Source organism: Cherax quadricarinatus, chromosome 35 (assembly GCF_038502225.1).
Source record: "Cherax quadricarinatus isolate ZL_2023a chromosome 35, ASM3850222v1, whole genome shotgun sequence".
NCBI classification, from domain to species: domain Eukaryota; kingdom Metazoa; phylum Arthropoda; class Malacostraca; order Decapoda; family Parastacidae; genus Cherax; species Cherax quadricarinatus.
This window is the reverse complement of record NC_091326.1, coordinates 32734450-32758659: the sequence shown is the minus strand read 5'-3', so window position 1 is coordinate 32758659 and position 24210 is coordinate 32734450. Positions and strand designations below refer to the sequence as shown.

At 45.4% G+C, this 24210-nt stretch overlaps 1 protein-coding gene across 2 annotated transcripts in view; it reads right to left on the bottom strand.

The window, feature by feature from the left end:
• LOC128695213 (uncharacterized) overlaps positions 1 to 24210 on the bottom strand; it is a 91535-nt gene that overhangs the window by 9450 nt on the left and 57875 nt on the right. For both annotated transcript variants that reach the window (XM_053785731.2, XM_070091493.1), the window contains 2 exons: positions 21972 to 22490; positions 13511 to 13690 (listed from right to left, as the gene is read on the bottom strand). In XM_053785731.2, coding sequence (XP_053641706.2) covers positions 13511 to 13690; positions 21972 to 22490 — 699 coding nt within the window. The remainder of the gene's footprint in view (positions 1 to 13510; positions 13691 to 21971; positions 22491 to 24210) is intronic.

The window sequence follows — 24210 nt, the reverse complement described above, 5'->3', positions numbered from 1 at the left end:
TGCTAGTTAGGTCACCATCAGTGCTAGTTAGGTCACCATCAGTGCTAGTTAGGTCACCATCAGTGCTAGTTAGGTCACCATCAGTGCTAGTTAGGTCACCATCAGTGCTAGTTCGAATAGCCAGATTTAGTGTGAATTATTAAATAGAAGGTAGTTTTTAATGCTAATAAAAATTGATGTACCCGAGTTTTTTTCAAATTGTGCGCAAAAATACGAGTGGAATATACACTTATAAAGTAATGTTTTACATACGTCTATATTAGTGTACAGTTGTAGGTGATAGTGTGTGCATGACCCTCGCTGCTTCACACAGCCAGGGTCTGTGTTCGATTCCCAGGGAGGGTAGAAACATTGGGCGTGTTTGTTTGCATCGGATGTCTATGTTCACCCATCAGTAAAATGGGAACCAAGGAGTTAGTGGACTGGTGTGGGTCGCATCCTGGAGCAAAACCGACCTAATTTGCCCGAAATGCTCTGTTTTTTTTTTTTAGCAGTATGTAATTGATGTCAACTATGGTGTTATACCTTGTACATGTACTTGTACATGTACTTGTACATGTACATGTTTGTAGATGAATGGTTCAGAGAACCGACATGTTGATAAATTAGACACATGTGCAACTCTTGGGTATCTTTTTTGAGGAAACGTTTCGCCACACAGTGGCTTCATCAGTCCAAACGTAGGAGAAACTTGAAGAACAGGAGGAGAATGAGGCAATCAGTCCTTCAACCTTGAGTCGATGTGTTCAGTCCATCAATCTTCAATAGAATACGGCATATCAGCGGAGAAGCAGCTTATAAACCGTATGGCAGGAGAGGTGCAGCAGTCATAGGTCGTGTCACATTTGTTCAATGTGGAAGTAGGTCGTGCCCAATTCATCTACAAATCTGTCAGACACTGCAACTTCTTGGGATCTTAATACTTAGGAATTCTTCGCTTGCCTAATTCTTGGGCACGACCTACTTCCACATTGAACAAATGTGACACGACCTATGACTGTTGCACCTCTCCTGCCATACGGTTTATAAGCTGCTTCTCCGCTCATATACCGTATTCTATTCAAGATTGATGGACTGAACACATCGACTCAAGGTTGAGGGACTGATTACCTCATTCTCCTCCTGTTCTTCAAGTTTCTCCTACGTTTGGACTGATGAAGCCACTGTGTGGCGAAACGTTTCCTCAATAAAGATACCCAAGAGTTGCACATGTGTCTAATTTATCAACATGTACATGTACTGGTACATGTACTGGTACTTGTACATGTACTTGTACATGTACTTGTACTTGTACATGTACTTGTACATGTACTTGTACATGTACTTGTACTGGTAGTAAATAACGATATTATACATGTATTATTAAGAGGAATAATAGTTCAGGTGGAAACAGTGTCAGCACAGAGAGGCTTGTTGATGTAACTGACTATGTTAGTGGGCGAAGTGACTCAAAAACAGGACGAGATGACCTGACTCAATGTAATATAAAACAGGACCTGACTCAATGTAATATAAAACAGGACGAGATGACCTGACTCAATGTAATATAAAACAGGACGAGATGACCTGACTCAATATAATATAAAACAGGACCTGACTCAATGTAATATAAAACAGGACGAGATGACCTGACTCAATATAATATAAAACAGGACGAGATGACCTGACTCAATATAATATAAAACAGGACGAGATGACCTGACTCAATATAATATAAAACAGGGCGAGATGACCTGACTCAATGTAATATAAAACAGGACGAGATGACCTGACTCAATATAATATAAAACAGGACGAGATGACCTGACTCAATGTAATATAAAACAGGACGAGATGACCTGACTCAATATAATATAAAACAGGACGAGATGACCTGACTCAATATAATATAAAACAGGACGAGATGACCTGACTCAATGTAATATAAAACAGGACGAGATGACCTGACTCAATATAATATAAAACAGGACGAGATGACCTGACTCAATGTAATATAAAACAGGACGAGATGACCTGACTCAATATAATATAAAACAGGGCGAGATGACCTGACTCAATGTAATATAAAACAGGACGAGATGACCTGACTCAATGTAATATAAAACAGGACGAGATGACCTGACTCAATATAATATAAAACAGGACCTGACTCAATGTAATATAAAACAGGACGAGATGACCTGACTCAATGTAATATAAAACAGGACGAGATGACCTGACTCAATGTAATATAAAACAGGACGAGATGACCTGACTCAATATAATATAAAACAGGACGAGATGACCTGACTCAATATAATATAAAACAGGGCGAGATGACCTGACTCAATATAATATAAAACAGGACGAGATGACCTGACTCAATATAATATAAAACAGGACGAGATGACCTGACTCAATGTAACATAAAACAGGACGAGATGACCTGACCCAATGTAATACAAAACAGGACGAGATGACCTGACTCAATGTAATATAAAACAGGACCAGATGACCTGACTCAATGTAATATAAAACAGGACCAGATGACCTGACTCAATGTAACATAAAACAGGACGAGATGACCTGACTCAATGTAATATAAAACAGGACCAGATGACCTGACTCGGTGTTTTATAAAGCACAGACAAAATAAAGGAACAAAGTTGACTCAGCTTTGTGAGGAGAAACTTCACCTTCAAGTGTTGGTGGATCAGATCGCTTTAAACATTGAGTTTAATTACATAATGTTAAAATTATAAGCGAAGCGGCGAGTACAGATGTGGTAGCTGAATATATGGAACAGTGGCAGCTGAATATATGGAACAGTGGTAGCTGAATATATGGAACAGTGGTAGCTGAATATATGGAACAGTGGCAGCTGAATATATGGAACAGTGGCAGCTGAATATATGGAACAGTGGCAGCTGAATATATGGAACAGTGGCAGCTGAATATATGGAACAGTGGCAGCTGAATATATGGAACAGTGGCAGCTGAATATATGGAACAGTGGCAGCTGAATATATGGAACAGTGACAGCTGAATATATGGAACAGTGACAGCTGAATATATGGAACAGTGACAGCTGAATATATGGAACAGTGGTAGCTGAATATATGGAACAGTGGCAGCTGAACATATGGAACAGTGGTAGCTGAATATATGGAACAGTGGCAGCTGGATATATGGAACAGTGGTAGCTAAATATATGGAACAGTGGCAGCTGAATATATGGAACAGTGGCAGCTGAATATATGGAACAGTGGCAGCTGAATATATGGAACAGTGGCAGCTGAATATATGGAACAGTGGCAGCTGAATATATGGAACAGTGGCAGCTGAATATATGGAACAGTGGCATCTGAATATATGGAACAGTGGCAGCTGAATATATGGAACAGTGACAGCTGAATATATGGAACAGTGGCAGCTGAATATATGGAACAGTGGCAGCTGAATATATGGAACAGTGGCAGCTGAATATATGGAACAGTGGCCGCTGAATATATGGAACAGTGGCCGCTGATTATATGGAACAGTGGCCGCTGAATATATGGAACAGTGGCCGCTGAATATATGGAACAGTGGCAGCTGAATATATGGAACAGTGGCAGCTGAATATATGGAACAGTGACAGCTGAATATATGGAACAGTGGCAGCTGAATATATGGAACAGTGGCAGCTGAATATATGGAACAGTGGCAGCTGAATATATGGAACAGTGGCAGCTGAATATATGGAACAGTGACAGCTGAATATATGGAACAGTGGCAGCTGAATATATGGAACAGTGGCAGCTGAATATATGGAACAGTGGTAGCTGAATATATGGAACAGTGGCAGCTGAATATATGGAACAGTGGCAGCTGAATATATGGAACAGTGGCAGCTGAATATATGGAACAGTGGTAGCTGAATATATGGAACAGTGGCAGCTGAATATATGGAACAGTGGTAGCTGAATATATGGAACAGTGGTAGCTGAATATATGGAACAGTGGCAGCTGAATATATGGAACAGTGGCAGCTGAATATATGGAACAGTGGCAGCTGAATATATGGAACAGTGGCAGCTGAATATATGGAACAGTGACAGCTGAATATATGGAACAGTGACAGCTGAATATATGGAACAGTGACAGCTGAATATATGGAACAGTGGTAGCTGAATATATGGAACAGTGGCAGCTGAACATATGGAACAGTGGCAGCTGAACATATGGAACAGTGGCAGCTGAATATATGGAACAGTGGTAGCTGAATATATGGAACAGTGGCAGCTGAATATATGGAACAGTGGCAGCTGAATATATGGAACAGTGGCAGCTGAATATATGGAACAGTGGCAGCTGAATATATGGAACAGTGGCAGCTGAATATATGGAACAGTGGCAGCTGAATATATGGAACAGTGGCAGCTGAATATATGGAACAGTGGCATCTGAATATATGGAACAGTGGCAGCTGAATATATGGAACAGTGACAGCTGAATATATGGAACAGTGGCAGCTGAATATATGGAACAGTGGCAGCTGAATATATGGAACAGTGGCAGCTGAATATATGGAACAGTGGCAGCTGAATATATGGAACAGTGGCAGCTGAATATATGGAACAGTGGCAGCTGAATATATGGAACAGTGGCAGCTGAATATATGGAACAGTGGCAGCTTAATATATTGAACAGTGGCAGCTGAATATATGGAACAGTGACAGCTGAATATATGGAACAGTGGCAGCTGAATATATAAAACAGTGGCAGCTGAATATATGGAACAGTGGCAGCTGAATGTATGAAACAGTGACAGCTGAATGTATGGAACAGTGGCAGCTGAATATATGGAACAGTGGCAGCTGAATATATGGAACAGTGGCAGCTGAATATATGGAACAGTGGCAGCTGAATATATAGAACAGTGGCAGCTGAATATATGGAACAGTGGCAGCTGAATGTATGGAACAGTGACAGCTGAATGTATGGAACAGTGGCAGCTGAATATATAGAACAGTGGCAGCTGAATATATGGAACAGTGGCAGCTGAATATATGGAACAGTGGCAGCTGAATATATGGAACAGTGGCAGCTGAATATATGGAACAGTGGCAGCTGAATATATGGAACAGTGACAGCTGAATATATGGAACAGTGGCAGCTGAATGTATGGAACAGTGGCAGCTGAATATATGGAACAGTGGCAGCTGAATATATGGAACAGTGGCAGCTGAATATATGGAACAGTGGCAGCTGAATATATGGAACAGTGGCAGCTGAATGTATGGAACAGTGGCAGCTGAATGTATGGAACAGTGGCAGCTGAATATATGGAACAGTGGCAGCTGAATATATGGAACAGTGGCAGCTGAATGTATGGAACAGTGGCAGCTGAATATATGGAACAGTGGCAGCTGAATGTATGGAACAGTGGCAGCTGAATATATGGAACAGTGGCAGCTGAATGTATGGAACAGTGGCAGCTGAATATATGGAACAGTGGCAGCTGAATATATAGAACAGTGGCAGCTGAATATATGGAACAGTGGCAGCTGAATATATGGAACAGTGGCAGCTGAATATATGGAACAGTGGCAGCTGAATATATGGAACAGTGGCAGCTGTATATATGGAACAGTGGCAGCTGAATATATGGAACAGTGGCAGCTGAATATATGGAACAGTGACAGCTGAATATATGGAACAGTGGCAGCTGAATATATAGAACAGTGACAGCTGAATATATGGAACAGTGGCAGCTGAATATATGGAACAGTGGCAGCTGAATATATGGAACAGTGACAGCTGAATGTATGGAACAGTGACAGCTGAGTATATGGAACAGTGGCAGCTGAATATATAGAACAGTGGCAGCTGAATATATGGAACAGTGACAGCTGAATGTATGGAACAGTGACAGCTGAGTATATGGAACAGTGGCAGCTGAGTATATGGAACAGTGGCAGCTGAATATATGGAACAGTGGCAGCTGAATATATGAAACAGTGGCAGCTGAATATATAGAACAGTGGCAGCTGAATATATGGAACAGTGGCAGCTGAATATATGGAACTTTTAAAGAAAATATTCTAAGAAGGTGGATACACTGACCAAGTAAATTTTCAATGGGGACAAAAGAGGCTTGTGCTAGAAGCAGATGCCTTCCTGAACTTATCTAAGAAAGAAAAAACTCATCCTGGATTTAAAATCTGCTAGGATTGCCTAGCTTTTATCGATAAGTTATGCAGAACAGGATTTTAAAATATAATCAATGCTTATTTGTTGGTCAACTGTGGTAAATAATAATCCATGGTATTTAACTCTTAAACTTTGAGAGACCCTAGTAAAAAATTTCTGTATATGGGGTAATTATTATTATAATCAAAGCAAGCGCTAAACCGACATGGGTCATGCAGCACTGCAGGGCAGAAAATAGAGCTGGGGCTATAAACAGTTAGGTGGAGAGGGGATCAGAGGTGAAGGGAGAAAAGGGCTGGAAGGGATGCTAAGGGTTGTGTGTCAAAGTTCGTACAGTATAGCAGTTGCTGACAATAAGTTAAAAAGTGATCGTAAATCTAACGCAGGACCGTCTGCAAGAAGGGAAGATAAGATAAGAGCTCTAGGGTGGCGGTGGCGTTGAAGATAAATCCTGCGAGCTCGCTGGTAAACCGGGCAATCCACTAGTGAAGAACCGAAATAAGGACCTGATAAACCTAACAGGGTGTCATTCCATGAGATACCCATGGGTAAGGTGGGTATGGCTGATGTAGAGACGGGAGAGCGCAGTCTCCCGAGTACGGCAACATTGATAAGAAGATGGCCACAAACCTAAAAGTTGTTTAATAGAGTGCAATTTGTTATGGTGCATGTCTGACAACCGTTGTTGCCAACGGCCACGAAGAAGGGCGATGACTAAAATAATCTTTCTATAGGAAACCATAAGATCATGTACCACTGACCATGTAGCAGCATCCACCTGTTCATTGATCTGCACATCGTGCCCAGGGACCCAACAGAAAATGACACTAAATGAACATACAAGGGAGGCAACTGGAGAGAAGACCAGAGTGAAGACAGAAAATGACTGAAGTAAGCAGGAGCGCCTAACAAATAATGGGCTTCTACTAATGTCTGAGATAAACTATACGTAGACGGAACATGAAGGTCATGAGAGCGGACAAAGTAACGAAGACAGTGAGCATCACGACGATCAGCTAGGGAAGGAAAAATCGCCTTTCAAAAAGGCTTTCAAAAAGGGATGAACGAAAGGCACCAAGGCATAAACGTAGACCCTGATGATGAAGGGGATCTAACTTAGAGGGAGTTGTAGAAGCCGCAGATAAGACTTGGTCGCCATAATCCAGCTTGGACAAGACTAGTAGTAATGCAAACGGAGGAGAGTTCGGCGATCTGCTCTCCATGAACGATGCACAAGAATTTTAAGGAGATTCAGCCGACCATGGCAAGCTTCCTTCAAAGAGGAAATGTGAGGTTTCCATGTCAACCAGCGATCGAAGAGAAGGCCAAGAAACTTGACCTTATCATATTCTGGAAAATGTAAGCTGTGTAAATACAATGGAATATCTGGGATAAGAGGACGTCTAGTGAAGGTAATGAAATGGGTTTTCATACTAGAAAATTTAAATCCATGAGAAGTGGCCGAATGAGAAACTCTGTCAACCGCTACCAGGCGACAGTCAGCGCCTGAATAAGCTATATCGAAGTCCTCCACATAAAGTGACGACCAAATATGCGATGGAAGAATGGAAGGTAGGTTATTTAGAGCCAAAAGAAAAACGAGTAGTGCTAAGGACACAACCTTGTGGGACTCCCTCGGCCTGAACAAAGTCTGAGGAAAGTGAGGCGCCAACATGGACATGGAAATGTCTGTCAGATAAGAAAGCCACAAGGAAGGTTGCAAGTTTACCTCAGAGGCCTAAGGAGTGGGCCTGAGCTACAATGTTTTACCTCCAAGTGGTGTCATATGCTTTCTCAAGATCAACAAAGACTGTTAGGACGGAGTGTTTGTTAGCATAGGCATTTTGCACTTGCGTATCTAAGTGGAGCAAGGGGTCCAAAGTAGAGCGGATTTTGCAAAAGCCATATTGGCGAGGAGAAAGACTATTGAGAGTCTCCAAATACTATATCAAAAGTCTATTCACCAATCGTTGCATCACCTTACAGACTACACTGGTCAGAGCAATGAGACGATAGTGAGAGGTATCAAGCCCCGAGGTGCCTGGTTTGCAAAATGGTAGGACAATGGTAGATTTCCATTTTTGATGGAGAACCCCTCCCATCCAAGTAAGATTGAAAAGACACAAAAGGGCTGTAGAATGCATAAGTTGTAGCATACTGACATGAATATCATCAGGCTCAGCTGCCGATGACTGGCAAGTGGAAAGCGTGGACTCTAGCTCTAGGAGAGTGAAAGGTACGTTATACGGGTCTATGTCATAGAGGAAAAATCCAAGGGCAACTGCTCTTTCGTAGACTTAAGACACAAGAAATGAGGGACAAAAATGAAGCCCTTGTGAGACACTGACAAAATAGTACCTGATTTCCGTGGCAACTTCAAGGGGTTCCACAACACTAACACCAGCAACCCGCAAAACGGGAGCGGGGTCAGGAGTATACTTGCCACAGAACTTCCATACCTCCTTGCAAACCGCACACATAGGGAAAGTCGAGGTAATCGTAGACACGTAGTCTTGCCAGCAAGTACGTTTAGCATCCCGTATGATATGGCGAGCGACTGCCCTTCCCCGCTTAAAATACATAGAATGATCTGAGGTCCGATTATTTCGATAATGGCCCACGCAGCAAGTTTCAAATGCACTGCACGGGCACACGCAGGAGACCACCAATGCACACATGTCTGAGAATGTCTGCCTGATGTTTAAGGAATAGAACTTGATGCTGCAGTCAAAATTAAGGTCGAAAACTGGTGCACCAAATAATCAACGGAGGAAGAAGGGTCCCCACAAAAGGCGGTAAGATAAGTCCCAGTTCGCTTGTCCAAATTGCCAACAGGGGCTACAAAGCGGTCAGAAATGCATAGAAGAATAGGAACTGGGAGAACTGACCAAGCATAATCAAGTGCAATTGATAAGCAGATAGAAAGATCAATGCAAGAGAGAGACCGAGTGCTAAAGTCAAAATGGGTGGTAGCACCCGTATTTAAAACATGAGGATAAATGAGAAGAGTCTGCAACTGATCACCATGAGATTCACAGTGGTACCCTCCCCAAAGATGATGGTGAGCGTTAAAACCACCTAACAAGATGGGCGGGTAGAGGAGAGAGAGCAAACTGTATGCCACCTTTGCAAATACAGGCTGTAGTATAATGCAGTAGAGAACGAACAAAGACCTGTTGATACGGTATACCAACGAGCACAAGAAGCTCACTCTCATGAAATGATTCATCAGGAAAGGGATCGGAAGAATGTAACAGCACATAACCTGAAATGGGACAAATAACAGCTGAACGAATTTTGGGGTCTTGTAGCCCAACACATACTGGGAAAAACTGGAGCTCTACCCAATTATTAACTCCTAAGGTCACGAATATTCCATTGTAAATAAGTCATTCACAAAAGAGAGGTATGCCAGTAATAAGAAGCGATAAAATCTATGGACTATTAAGGTCATTGAAGTCAATGTGTGGAGGCACTGGAAAGTGTGTAAGCAAGGAGGAATCAGAATGTTATGAAGGAAAAGATTGCTGTGCGGGTCGTGAAAAATAAAAAGGGGTAGAAGGTGGCACGCCGGTGTCCATCGAGGGTTTCGTCACGCACTCTCACTCACTCATTCCCCCACACACTCATTTCCCCACCCTCTCATCCCCACACACTCTCATCCCCACACACTCTCATTTCCACACACTCTCATCCCCACACACTCTCATCCCCACACACTCTCATCCCCACACACTCTCATCCCCACACACTCTCATCCCCACACACTCTCATCCCCACACACTCTCATCCCCACACACTCTCATCCCCACACACTCTCATCCCCACACACTCTCATCCCCACACACTCTCATCCCCACACACTCTCATCCCCACACACTCTCATCCCCACACACTCTCATCCCCACACACTCTCATTCCCACACACTCTCATTCCCACACAAACACACATTCCCACACACACACTCATTCCCACACACACACACTCATTCCCACACACACACACTCATTCCCACACACACACACTCATTCCCACACACACACACTCATTCCCACACACACACACACACACACACACACTCAGTCCCACACACACACTCATTCCCACACACACACTCATTCCCACACACACACTCATTCCCACACACACACTCATTCCCACACACACTCATTCCCACACACACACTCATTCTCACACACACACTCATTCCCACACACACACTCATTCCCACACACACACACTCATTCCCACACACACACACTCATTCCCACACACACACACTCATTCCCACACACATTAATTCCCACACACACTCATTCCCACACACACTCATTCCCACACACACTCATTCCCACACACACACTCATTCCCACACACACACTCATTCCCACACACACACTCATTCACACACACACACTCATTCACACACACACACTCATTCACACACACACACTCATTCACACACACACTCATTCCCACACACACTCATTCCCACACACACTCATTCCCACACACACTCATTCCCACACACACTCATTCCCACACACACACTCATTCCCACACACACACTCATTCCCACACACACACTCATTCCCACACACACATAGCTTTAAGCAGAGGTACGATAAAGCTCACGGCTCAGGGAGAGTGACCTAGTAGCGATCAGTGAAGAGGCGGGGCCAGGAGCTCGGACTCGACCCCCGCAACCTCAACTAGGTGAGTACAACTAGGTGAGTACACACTCATTCCCACACACACTCATTCACACACTCTCATTCACACACTCTCATTCACACACTCTCATTCACACACTCTCATTCACACTCATTCACACACTCTCACGCACTCTCTCACACACACACTCATTCTCACACTCTCACACACAAACACACACACTCACATTCTCACACTTTCACACTCACTTTCACATTCATTCATTCACACACACACAAACACACACACACAAAACCTTATGCATCAACATGTTGAGGACACTACCAGAGAGAGAGGGGGGAGGGTGAACCAGCAAGACTGGACCTTGTGTTCACCCTGAGCAGTTCAGACCTTGAGGACATCACATACGCGAGGCCCCTTGGTTCTGTGTTTTGAATACATAGTAGAATTACAAGTAGAGTAACAGGAGTTGGATGGGAAAAGCCAAACTATAAAAAGAGAGACTTCACAGGTGTGAGGAGCTTCCTGCAGGAGGTTCAGTGGGATAGAGAATTGGCAGGAGAGCCAGTAAATGACATGGAATATGTAACAACAAAATGCAGGAAGGCAGAGGAAAGGTTTGTTCCCAAGGGCAACAGAAACAATGGAAAGACCAAAGCGAGTCCTTGGTTTACCCGAAGGTGTAGGGAGGCAAAAACTAAATGTAACAGAGAATGAAAAAGATGCAGGAGGCAAAGGACCCAAAAAAATAGAGAGACTAGTCGAAGAGCCAGAAACGAGTATACACAGATGAGGGAGGCCCAGCGACAGTACGAAAACGACATAGCATCGAAAGCCAAGTCTGACCCAAAACTGCTGTATAGCCGCATTAAGAGGAAGACAACAGTCAAAGACCAGGTGATAAGGCTGAGGAAAAAAGGTGGGGAACTCACCAGAAGTGATCAAGCGGTATGTGAGGAGCTCAAGAAATTTAAGGAAGTATTTACAGTGGAGACAGGAAGGCCTCTGGGTGGACAGAACAGAAGGGGAAGCCAACAAGTGTTAGTTGACATACACACAACTGAGGAGGAGGTGAAGAAGCTGCTAAGGGACCTTGATACCTCAAAGGCAATGGGACCAGACATCTCCCCGTGGGTCCTTAGAGAAGGAGCAGAAATGCTGTGTGTGCCACTAACCACAATCTTCAATACATCCCTTGAAACTGAGCAACTACCTGAGGCATGGAAGACTGCAAATGTAGTACCCATATTTAAAAAAGGAGACAGAAAAGAGGCACTGAACTATAGACCAGTGTCACTGATGTGCATAGTATGCAAAGTAATGGAGAAGATTATCAGGAGGAGAGTGGTGGAGCACCTGGAACGGAACAAGAGCATAAACGCCAACCAGCATGGATTTATGGAAGGCAAATCCTGTGTCACAAACCTTCTGGAGTTTTATGATAAAGTAACAGAAGTAAGACACGAGAGAGAGGAGTGGGTTGGTTGCATCTTCTTGGACTGCAGGATGGCCTCCCACACAGTTCCTCACAGGAGACTGGTGCAGGAGCTAGAGGATCAGGCGCATATAACAGGAAGGGCGCTGCAATGGATCAGAAAATACCTGACAGGGAGGCGACGAGTCATGGTACGTGATGCGGTATCACAGTGGGCGCCTGTGATGAACGAGGTCTCACAGAGGTCAGTCCTAGGACCAGTGCTATTTTTGGTATATGTGAATGAAATGATGGAAGGAATAGACTCTGAAGTGTCCCTGTTCGCAGATGATGTGAGGTTAATGAGGAGAAGTAAATCAGATGAGGATCAGGCAGGACTTCAAAGAGACCTGGACAGGCTGGACACCTGGTCCAGCAACTGGCTTCTCGAATTTAACCCCGTCAAATGCAAAGTCATGATTATCAGGGAACTAAGATACGGAAGCACACATAAACCAGATAACTGCTGCAGCATATGGGCGCCTGGCAAACCTGAGAATAGCGTTCCGATACCTTTGTAAGAAATCGTTCAAGACACTGTACACCGTGTACGTCAGGCCCATATTGGAGTGTGCAGCACCTGTTTGGAACCCACACTTCATCAAGCACGTCAAGAAATTAGAGAAAGTGCAAAGGTTTGCGACAAGATTAGTTCCAGAGCTAATTGGAACGAATTGACCTAATTTGCACGAAATGCTCTGCATAACAAGCGGCTTTCTATATAGTAGTATGTCATCGACGTCAGCTGGGACTGTATACCTTGTGCATGTACTTGCAGAAATAAAATTATTCTTATTAATTAAAATCTCTCTCCAATGTCAACATCACTACCTCTCCTCCTCAGTACATTCACGTTACTTGTACCCACATCCAGAACAAGTTCGAATAACCAGCATCTCTGAATTCTTTCGTGTTACCAAGCTCTCATCTCATGCCCACACTCAATTGCTGGATGCTAAATCCTCTACCACTCAAAACCTCCTTCGTCCCCTTCCCTCCCTCCAACCTTTCCTTAGATTACATCCCCTTCGGTTACCCCTCTTGGTAATCTTATTTCGTTCCATCCTCTTTAAATGCACAAACCACCTCAGCTGGTAGTAGTAGGTGGGCGTATACTGTCAAAGTTGTAAGTGTAATAAAGTATCTGGAGTGTGTGGTGGTACAATAACAATGGTGTAATAAAATACCTCGACAGTGTGTGCGCGGGTGGGTAGTTGTTGGTTTGCGAGAGCATGGAGGTAAAGTTGACCATCTTGTAAAGTTATTCTGCAGCAGCGGAAGCCATTTGAGTCTTTCTGGATAGCCAACACCAGGCCAGCCTCCACCAGTCTCTTGATGCTCTCACTCATCCCACGAAGATGACGCACCTGTGGATATTGTAAGCATCATTTTTGTGTGTGCAGTGGCAGTAGCATCATCATCCATGTACAGTGTCAGCATCATTGTGTATAGTGCCAGTACTATTCTTGTCTAATCTTAAGTACTATTGCACTCACATACGAAGCAACTTAAAATGACAAAACTGACTGAATATCTACCAACTTGACAAAATGGACGACCAAAAAAGAGGACTGTCCTACATACCCAACATCAGCCCCGCTGCCAGACGAAAAATTACACTGCCCCAGTCAAACTAAACCAGTATTCTGGGCAGAGGGGAACACATGAGAACCACCTCGAGAAACATCAAGATGCTGGGGAGACGGAGCATCATCCCCCCAGCTTACCACATATGACCAACTTAAAAGACGATGACTCCATCCGATGGCTTTGCGCAAAACTCATCTAAATTCCCAGGTATTACCACAGTCATCTAGGTTCATGAACATTGCAACGAGATCTTATTGCGTAACCTACACAGCATGATTCAAGAAAATAGTTGACTTTGATCATTACAGGAAACTCTTGAAAATAAGGTCGTCGACCTAGAGTGCTCGCAGCTACATCAAAACACCAGGATCCACGAAACTGAACAAAAATAAAAGACGAACACACAGGAATACAAATAATTATTAAACATACTTATTAAATAACTTCTCAAAAACACAAGAATGGAAGAAGTTGTACATGACTGGAAATCTAACAGATTCATACAAGAGGGAATACCTCCATAATCCAAAAGATCTAACTGAACAAGAGTTATTAGACGGTGTAAGTTTAAACAGTCCTCTGACCTAGATGCATAAAACCAACTATCTCAGTTGTTATTCTGGTCGCTAAAAATGAACTGCAGATTAACACAGTTAAGAACATAAAAAAGAAGGAACACTGCAGCAGGCCTACTGGCCCATGCGAGGCAGGTCCAAGTCTCCTACCGGCTTAAGCCAATGCCCTAACCCAGCAACCACCCAGGGAGCTACTACCGTCCTGTGGTAGTAGGTTGGTAGATAGTAACCACCCAAGGGGCTACTACAGCCCTGTGGTAGTAGGCTGATAGACAGCAACCACCCAGGGAGCTACTACCGTCCTGTGGTAGTAGGCTGGTAGACAGCAACCACCCAGGAAGCTACTACCGTCCTGTCAAATGCGTGTGAAGTAGAAACCTGTAACTCTTACACAATGGGAGGAATGCTGGCGTCTGTCTCAAACACACAAAGAAAATAGGTACATCTTGTTACTTCTGCTTACACTTCAGCACACTACATACCGTACATACTGTACATGTACTAGCATATGTATAAACACCTTTCTGAATTTTCTCTTATTTTTCTAAATAGTTTGTGTTCTTTTTATTTCGTTTCATCCCCATGAGGCAGTGGAAAGGAATCTTTCCTCTAAGTCATGCGTGTCTCAGAGGTTACAAATGCCGGGAGCAATAACTTAGTAACCCCTTCTCTTGTATAAGTTATTAAAAATAACAGGACAAACTTGATAAAGCTGGGATGTTTGAATGTGCGTGGTGTAGTGCACATAAGAAATAGGTTATTGTAAGCTAATGTTATGAATAAAAAGAAGTTGGATATCCTAGTTCTAAGCGAGAAAGCTGAAGGGGGTAGGGAAGTTTGAATGTGGAGAAATATATGGGATGAAGTCAGGAGTATCTGAGAGTTAGAGCTAAGGAAGGGTCAGGTCAGGTCAGGTCACATTCACTTAAGGAACACTGCATCTGACTTAGTAGCACAAGCTAGTCAGGTCTAACTCACACTCACTCATGTGCTTATCTAACCTATTTTCGAAACTACACAACGTTTCAGCCTCTATAACTGTACTCGGGAGTTTGTCCCACTCATCCACAACTCTGTTACCAAACCAGTACTTTCCTATATCCTTCCTGAATCTGAGTTTTTCCAAATTAAAATCATTGCTGCGAGTATTGCCTATGCTAGATATTCTTAGCACGATATTTATATCCATGTTATTTATTCTTGCTTTCCATTTATACACCTCAATCATATCCCCCTTAATTCCACGCCTTTTAAGAGAGTGCAGATTCAGGGCCTCAGTCTATCCTCATAGGGAAAATTTCTGATACATGGGATCATCTTTGTCATCCTCTTCTGTACGTTTTCCAGATTGAACACGTTTTCCAGAGCATTTATATCCATTCTGTAATACGGTGACCAGAACTGAGCAGCTTAGTCTAAATGAGGTCTAACCAAGGATATATAGAGTTAAACAACCTGAGGACTTCTATTATTTATACTTCTTATTGGACGAAAGGCACCTGCTGGAGGAAGGGCACCTGCTGGAGGAAGGGCACCTGCTGGAGGAAGGGCACCTTACTGATGGAAGAAGGGCACCTTACTGATGGAAGAAGGGCACCTTACTGATGGAAGAAGGGCACCTTACTGATGGAAGAAGGGCACCTTACTGATGGAGGAAGGGCACCTTACTGATGGAGGAAGTGCACCTTACTGGAGGAAGGGCACCTTACTCATGGAGGAAGGGCACCTTACTCATGGAGGAAGGGCACCTTACTCATGGAGGAAGGGCACCTTACTCATGGAGGAAGGGCACCTTACTCATGGAGGAAGGGCACCTTACTCATGGAGGAAGGGCACCTTACTCATGGAGGAAGGGTACCTTACTCATGGAGGAAGGGTGCCTTACTGTTGGAGGAAGGGCACCTTGCTGATGGAGGAAGGGCACCTTACTGATGGAGGAAGGGCACCTTACTGATGGAGAAAGGGCACCTTACTGATGGAGAAAGGGCACCTTACTGATGGAAGAAGGGCACCTTACTGATGGATGAAGGGCACCGTACTGATGGAGGATGGGCACCTTACTCATGGAGGAAGGGCACCTTACTCATGGAGGAAGGGCACCTTACTCATGGAGGAAGGGCACCTTACTCATGGAGGAAGGGCACCTTACTGATGGAGGAAGGGCACCTTACTCATGGAGGAAGGGCACCTTACTCATGGAGGAAGGGTACCTTACTGATGGAGGAAGGGTACCTTACTGTTGGAGGAAGGGCACCTTGCTGATGGAGGAAGGGCACCTTACTGATGGAAGAAGGGCATCTTACTGATGGAAGAAGGGCACCTTACTGATGGAAGAAGGGCACCTTACTGATGGAAGAAGGGCACCCTACTGGAGGAAGGGCACCTTACTGATGGAGGAAGGGCACCTAACTGATGGAGGAAGGGCACCTTACTGATGGAAGAAGGGCACCTTACTGATGGAAGAAGGGCACATTACTGATGGAAGAAGGGCACCTTACTGATGGAAGAAGGGCACCTTACTGATGGAAGAAGGGCACCTTACTGATGGAAGAAGGGCACCTTACTGATGGAAGAAGGGCACCTTACTGATGGAAGAAGGGCACCTTACTGATGGAAGAAGGGCACCTTACTGATGGAAGAAGGGCACCTTACTGATGGAAGAAGGGCACCCTACTGGAGGAAGGGCACCTTACTGATGGAGAAAGGGCACCTTACTGATGGAAGAAGGGCACCTTACTGATGGATGAAGGGCACCTTACTGATGGAGGAAGGGCACCTTACTCATGGAGGAAGGGCACCTTACTCATGGAGGAAGGGCACCTTACTCATGGAGGAAGGGCACCTTACTCATGGAGGAAGGGCACCTTACTCATGGAGGAAGGGCACCTTACTCATGGAGGAAGGGCACCTTACTCATGGAGGAAGGGCACCTTACTCATGGAGGAAGGGCACCTTACTCATGGAGGAAGGGCACCTTACTCATGGAGGAAGGGCACCTTACTCATGGAGGAAGGGCACCTTACTCATGGAGGAAGGGCACCTTACTGATGGAGGAAGGGTACCTTACTGTTGGAGGAAGGGCACCTTGCTGATGGAGGAAGGGCACCTTACTGATGGAAGAAGGGCACCTTACTGATGGAAGAAGGGCACCTTACTGATGGAAGAAGGGCACCTTACTGATGGAAGAAGGGCACCTTACTGATGGAAGAAGGGCACCTTACTGATGGAAGAAGGGCACCTTACTGATGGAAGAAGGGCACCTTACTGATGGAGGAAGGGCACCCTACTGGAGGAAGGGCACCTTACTGATGGAGAAAGGGCACCTTACTGATGGAAGAAGGGCACCTTACTGATGGATGAAGGGCACCTTACTGATGGAGGATGGGCACCTTACTCATGGAGGAAGGGCACCTTACTCATGGAGGAAGGGCACCTTACTCATGGAGGAAGGGCACCTTACTGGAGGAAGGGTACCTTACTGATGGAGGAAGGGTACCTTACTGATAGAAGAAGGGCACCTTACTGATGGAGGAAGGACACCTTACTGATGGAAGAAGGGCACCTTACTGATGGATAAAGGGCACCTTACTGATGGAGGAAGGGCACCTTACTCATGGAGGAAGGGCACCTTACTGGAGGAAGGGCACCTTACTCATGGAGGAAGGGCACCTTACTGATGGAGGAAGGGTACCTTACTGTTGGAGGAAGGGCACCTTGCTGATGGAGGAAGGGCACCTTACTGATGGAAGAAGGGCATCTTACTGATGGAAGAAGGGCACCTTACTGATGGAAGAAGGGCACCTTACTGATGGAAGAAGGGCACCTTACTGATGGAAGAAGGGCACCCTACTGGAGGAAGGGCACCTTACTGATGGAGGAAGGGCACCTAACTGATGGAGGAAGGGCACCTTACTGATGGAAGAAGGGCACATTACTTATGGAGGAAGGGCACCTTACTGATGGATGAAGGGCACCTTACTGATGGAGGAAGGGCACCTTACTGATGAAAGAAGGGCACCTTACTGATGCAAGAAGGACACCTTACTGATGGAAGAAGGGCGCCTTACTGATGGAGGAAGGGCACCTTACTGATGGAGGAAGGGCACCTTACTGGAGGAAGGGCACCTTACTGATGGAGGAAGGGCACCTTACTGATGGAAGAAGAGCACCTTACTGATGGAGGAAGGGCACCTTACTGATGGAGGAAGGGCACCTAACTGAAGGAATATGGGCACCTTACTGATGGAAGAAGGGCACCTTACTGATGGAAGAAGGGCACATTACTGATGGAAGAAGGGCACCTTACTGATGGAAGAAGGGGACCTTACTGATGGAGGAAGGGTACATTACTGATGGAGGAAGGGCACATTACTGATGTAAGAAGGGCACATTGCTGATGGATGAAGGGCACCTTACTGATGGAGGAAGGGCACCTTACTGTTGGAAGAAGGGCACCTTACTGTTGGAAGAAGGGCACCTTACTGATGGAGGAAGGGCACCTAACTGATGGAGGAAGGGCACCTTACTGATGGAGGAAGGGCACCTTACTGGAGGAAGGGCACCTTACTGATGGAGGAAGTGCACCTTACTGATGGAGGAAGGGCACCTTACTGATGGAGGAAGGGCACCTTACTGATGGAGGAAGGGCACCTTACTGATGGAGGAAGGGTACCTTACTGGAGGAAGGGCACCTTACTGATGGAGGAAGGGCACCTTACTGGTAGAGGAACGGCACCTTACTGATGGAGAAACGGCACCTTACTGATGGAGGAACGGCACCTTACTGATGGAGGAACGGCACCTTACTGATGGAGGAAGGACACCTTACTGATGGAAGAAGGGCACCTTACTGATGGAGGAAGGGCACCTTGCTGATGGAGGAAGGGCACCTTACTGATGGAGGAAGGACACCTTACTGATGGAAGAAGGGCACCTTACTGATGAAGGGCACCTTACTGATGGAGGAAGGGTACCTTACTGGAGGAAGGGCATCTTACTGATGGAGGAAGGGCACTTTACTGATGGAGGAAGGGCACCTTACTGATGGATGAAGGGCACCTTACTGAAGGAGGAAGGGCACCTTACTGATGGAAGAAGGGTACCTTACTGATGGAGGAAGGGCACCTTACTGATGGAAGAAGGGCACCTTACTGATGGAGGAAGGGCACCTTACTGATGAAGGAAGGGCACCTTACTTATGGAAGAAGGGTACCTTACTGATGGAGGAAGGGCACCTTACTGATGGAAGAAGGGCACCTTACTGATGGAGGAAGGGCACCTTACTGATGGAGGAAGGGCACCTTACTGATGGAGGAAGGGCACCTTACTAATGGAGGAAGGGCACCTTACTGATGGAGGAAGGGCACCTTACTGATGGAGGAAGGGCACCTTACTGATGGAAGGGCACCTTACTGATGGAGGAAGGGCACCTTACTGATGGAGGAAGGGCACCTTACTGATGGAGGAAGGGCACCTTACTGATGGAGGAAGGGTACCTTACTGTTGGAGGAAGGGCACCTTGCTGATGGAGGAAGGGCACCTTACTGATGGAAGAAGGGCACCTTACTGATGGAAGAAGGGCACCTTACTGATGGAAGAAGGGCACCTTACTGATGGAAGAAGGGCACCTTACTGATGGAAGAAGGGCACCTTACTGATGGAAGAAGGGCACCTTACTGATGGAAGAAGGGCACCTTACTGATGGAGGAAGGGCACCTTACTGATGGAAGGGCACCTTACTGATGGAGGAAGGGCACCTTACTGATGGAGGAAGGGCACCTTACTGATGGAGGAAGGGCACCTTACTGATGGAAGAAGGGCACCTTACTGATGGAGGAAGGGCACCTTACTGATGGAGGAAGGGCACCTTACTGATGGAAGAAGGGCACCTTACTGATGGAGGAAGGGCACCTTACTGATGGAGGAAGGGCACCTTACTGATGGAAGGGCACCTTACTGATGGAGGAAGGGCACCTTACTGATGGAGGAGGGGCACCTTTCTGATGGAGGAAGGGCACCTTACTGATGGAGGAAGGGCACCTTACTGATGGAGGAAGGGCACCTTACTGATGGAGGAAGGGCACCTTACTGATGGAGGAAGGGCACCTTACTGATGGAGGAAGGGCACCTTACTGATGGAGGAAGGGCACCTCACTCGGCTTTGATAAACTTAAATACATTAAAACATGTGTATCTAACCAAAAGTTTCCCAGTCATGTGAAAGTCATGTGAAAGTCATGTGAAAGTCATGGTCAGTAGTCCAGTGAGTGTATTTTGTAGCAAGTTACAAGCGCTCCACTTTCATGCGAGGCGTGAGTAGGCGTTTCCTTGCGGACTGACAACTTGGCAGGTGGCGCTTGTTTTGCAGGTGGTGATGGACGCACGCACCGAATCGAAGAATTTAGGATGCATTTTCTTTGACCTGTGATGCATTCATACGTACATTTCTATGTAGGTCTCTGCATAGATTGCTATCCGTGTCTAGATGTCCTCCTTTACCGTCCAATATGAGGTTTTGTAGCGAAAATAAAATTCGGTGGGAGGCCACAAGTGGCAGCAAGTATCGCCTTCCCCTGGTCTTCACTCATCCAGTATAGTGATATTGCCTTTATGGTAACTTTCTGGTTCTCTTATTCTTTAACCAACCCATATTTACCCACTTGGCACAAAACTACAAGACATTAAATACAGCTGCAAACCCTTGTGTTACAGCTCGTCTTAGTGTTACATGTAGGTGCACTTTCCGGTGATATACATTACATATACGTCAAGCAGTTTTCTGGAGTGTGAATGAAAACTCATAAGACTTCAAGTGATCATCAAGGCCAAACGGGAGGTAAATATTAATGTATACCTGGAGATGGTTTTGGGGGTCAACGCCCCCGTTGCTCGGTCTGAGACCAGGCCTTCATGTAGGCAGCAAATATTACACTTTTTGACCTATACTTTTTATTTTAATTTGCGATAACAGAAGGTAAGGTTCAAATTACTTTCAAGGGCCCTGACACAACAGTGATCCGTTACACACATAAAAGAGAGAAGCTTACGACTACGTTTCGGTCCGATTTGGACCATTGACAAAGTCACAAGTCGGTCCAAGTCGGACCGAAACGTCGTCGTAAGCTTCTCTCTTTTATGTGCGGGTTATTTATGTATCGTTCCAGTCACGGTATTGTGCCTTTTTGTTATTTTGTGATCCGTTACATATAAAATTACTTTCAAGGGCCCTGACACAACAGTGATCCGTTACACATAAAATTACTTTCAAGGGCCCTGACACAACAGTGATCCGTTACATATAAAATTACTTTCAAGGGCCCTGACACAACAGTGATCCGTTTCATATAAAAAGCATAGGGAGCAGTTTTACCCAATTTAAGGTATAAAAGATTACATAGTTTTTAATAAGGAATATTATCGTTATGACGTTATTATCATTAGTTCTGTATTACGTTAATAAAACTCAGAAGAACTTTCAACTTACAGTAATTCTCTTAGCTATCTCTAAGGTGTTGGTGGTTCTGTCTACCAGGTGGATAGAGGCACCTGCGGCAGCTGTAGCACCTGCGGCAGCTGTAGCACCTGCGGCAGCTGTAGCACCTGTGGCAGCTGTAGCACCTGCGGCAGCTGTAGCACCTGCGGCAGCTGTAGCACCTGCGGCAGCTGTAGCACCTGCGGCAGCTGTAGCACCTGTGGCAGCTGTAGCACCTGCGGCAGCTGTAGCACCTGTGGCAGCTGTAGCACCTGAAGCAGCTGTAGCACCTGAGGCAGCTGTAGCACCTGAGGCAGCTGTAGCACCTGCGGCAGCTGTAGCACCTGCGGCAGCTGTAGCACCTGCGGCAGCTGTAGCACCTGCGGCAGTAGTAATTTCTTCTATCGTGATTTCACTAGTTATTCTGTGAACCCTTTCCATGATGGTTGAACCTGCGGTTTCCATAAGGACAGGAAGAGCTGTGGCACCTGGCTCTCTGGATATGTCCAGAGCCAACCTGGTCTTCTGCACCTGTTATCAACAACAAATATTACTGGCACTCGCAACTAACACAAACGCACCTATTAATTCCTCAAGTCTTGTATCTTCAAATATCATTCACACCTTCATTCAATCTTTCCTAGCATATCCCCTACACCTCCCTGTAACCTTTCTTAGCATATCCCTTTCGTCAACCTTTCCTATTATTATTATAATCAAGAAGAAGCGCTAAGCCACAAGGGCTATACAGCTCTGCAGGGTAGGGAAGGAAGCGAGGGTATTGGATAGCAGAAGGGAGGAGGGATGATCAGTAGGTTACAGAAAACAGCAGGGCAGGGGATAGTACGGGGGCAGAGGGTAGCAAGAGATTGAAGTAGAAAGGGCTGAAGGTATCAGAATTTGTGAAGTAAGTCAGTTGTTGTCAAAAAGTCAATGAGAGAGTCCGGATGAAAGGTGGGTCCATCAGCGAGAAGGGAAGGTAAAGAGAGAACAGCGGAGCGAAGACGACGACGGAGGTAAATTCTGCGTGCTCGTTGATAAAGTGGGCAGTCCAACAGAATGTGGCTGACTGATAATGGAGCTTGGCAATTCTCACAGAGAGGAGCAGGGCGCCTCTCCATGAGATATCCATGAGTAAGATGAGTATAGCCAATGCGAAGATGGGAGAGAGTAGTCTCCCAACCTCGACACTGGTGATAAGAAGACGGCCAGTAACCTATACTTGGTTTAATAGATTGAAGTTTGTTATTATTATAATCAAAAAGAAGCGCTAAGCCACAAGGGCTATGCAGCATTGAAGTTTGTTGCCGAGCATAGTAGACCAATGGTGTTGCCAACGGGTGTGAAGGTGGGAAGATATTGCAGCAAAATAGTCCGTAAATGGAATAACTCTATATGAAACTGGTAGGTCATGTACTGCTGACCGCGCAGCAGTGTCTGCCTGTTCATTGCCCTGTACGTCAACATGACCAGGGACCCAACAAAAAACAATATCTTTATGCTTGGTAAAGATGCGGCGTAGCCAAAGTTGGATACGGAGGACTAAGGGGTGAGGTGTATCAAATTTCTGTATAGCCTGTAAAGCACTAATGGAGTCTGAGACAACCACAAATGATGACAAAGGCATAGATGCAATACGGATAAGTGCTGTAAGGATGGCATACAATTCAGCAGAAAAAATACTAGCCGAAGATAGTAAATGCCCTTGTACGACGCTGTCCGGAAACACTGCTGCGAATTCTACGGCGTCAGAAGACTTAGAGCCATCTGTGTACACAGCAATGGCATGAGAATGAGAGTGAAAGTGGTCAAGAAAAAGAGAGCGGGAAGCGACCGTAGACAGTTGGGCTTTCGAGCAAGGGAGAGAGAAAGAACAGACTCGAACAGCTGGAACTTCCCAGGGGGGTAGGGAAAAGTGAGATGCTACATGAACATAGAAAGGTGGTAATTGAAGAGAAGACAAGAGCGAATGAAGGCGAAGAGAGAAGGGACGGATTAAACAGGGGCGGCGAACAAATAAAGAATGTCTACTAATATCAGTGACCATTCTATAAATGGAAGGATTGCAGAGATCATGAGAGCATACATAGTAGCGATGGCAATGGGCATCACGGCGATCGGATAAGGATGGAACGTTCGCTTCTGCATAGAGGCTCTCGACAGGGGAAGAGCGAAAAGCACCAAGGCATAAACGTAATCCTTGGTGATGAATGGGGTTAAGGATAGAGAGAGTAGCAGATGCCGCTGAATA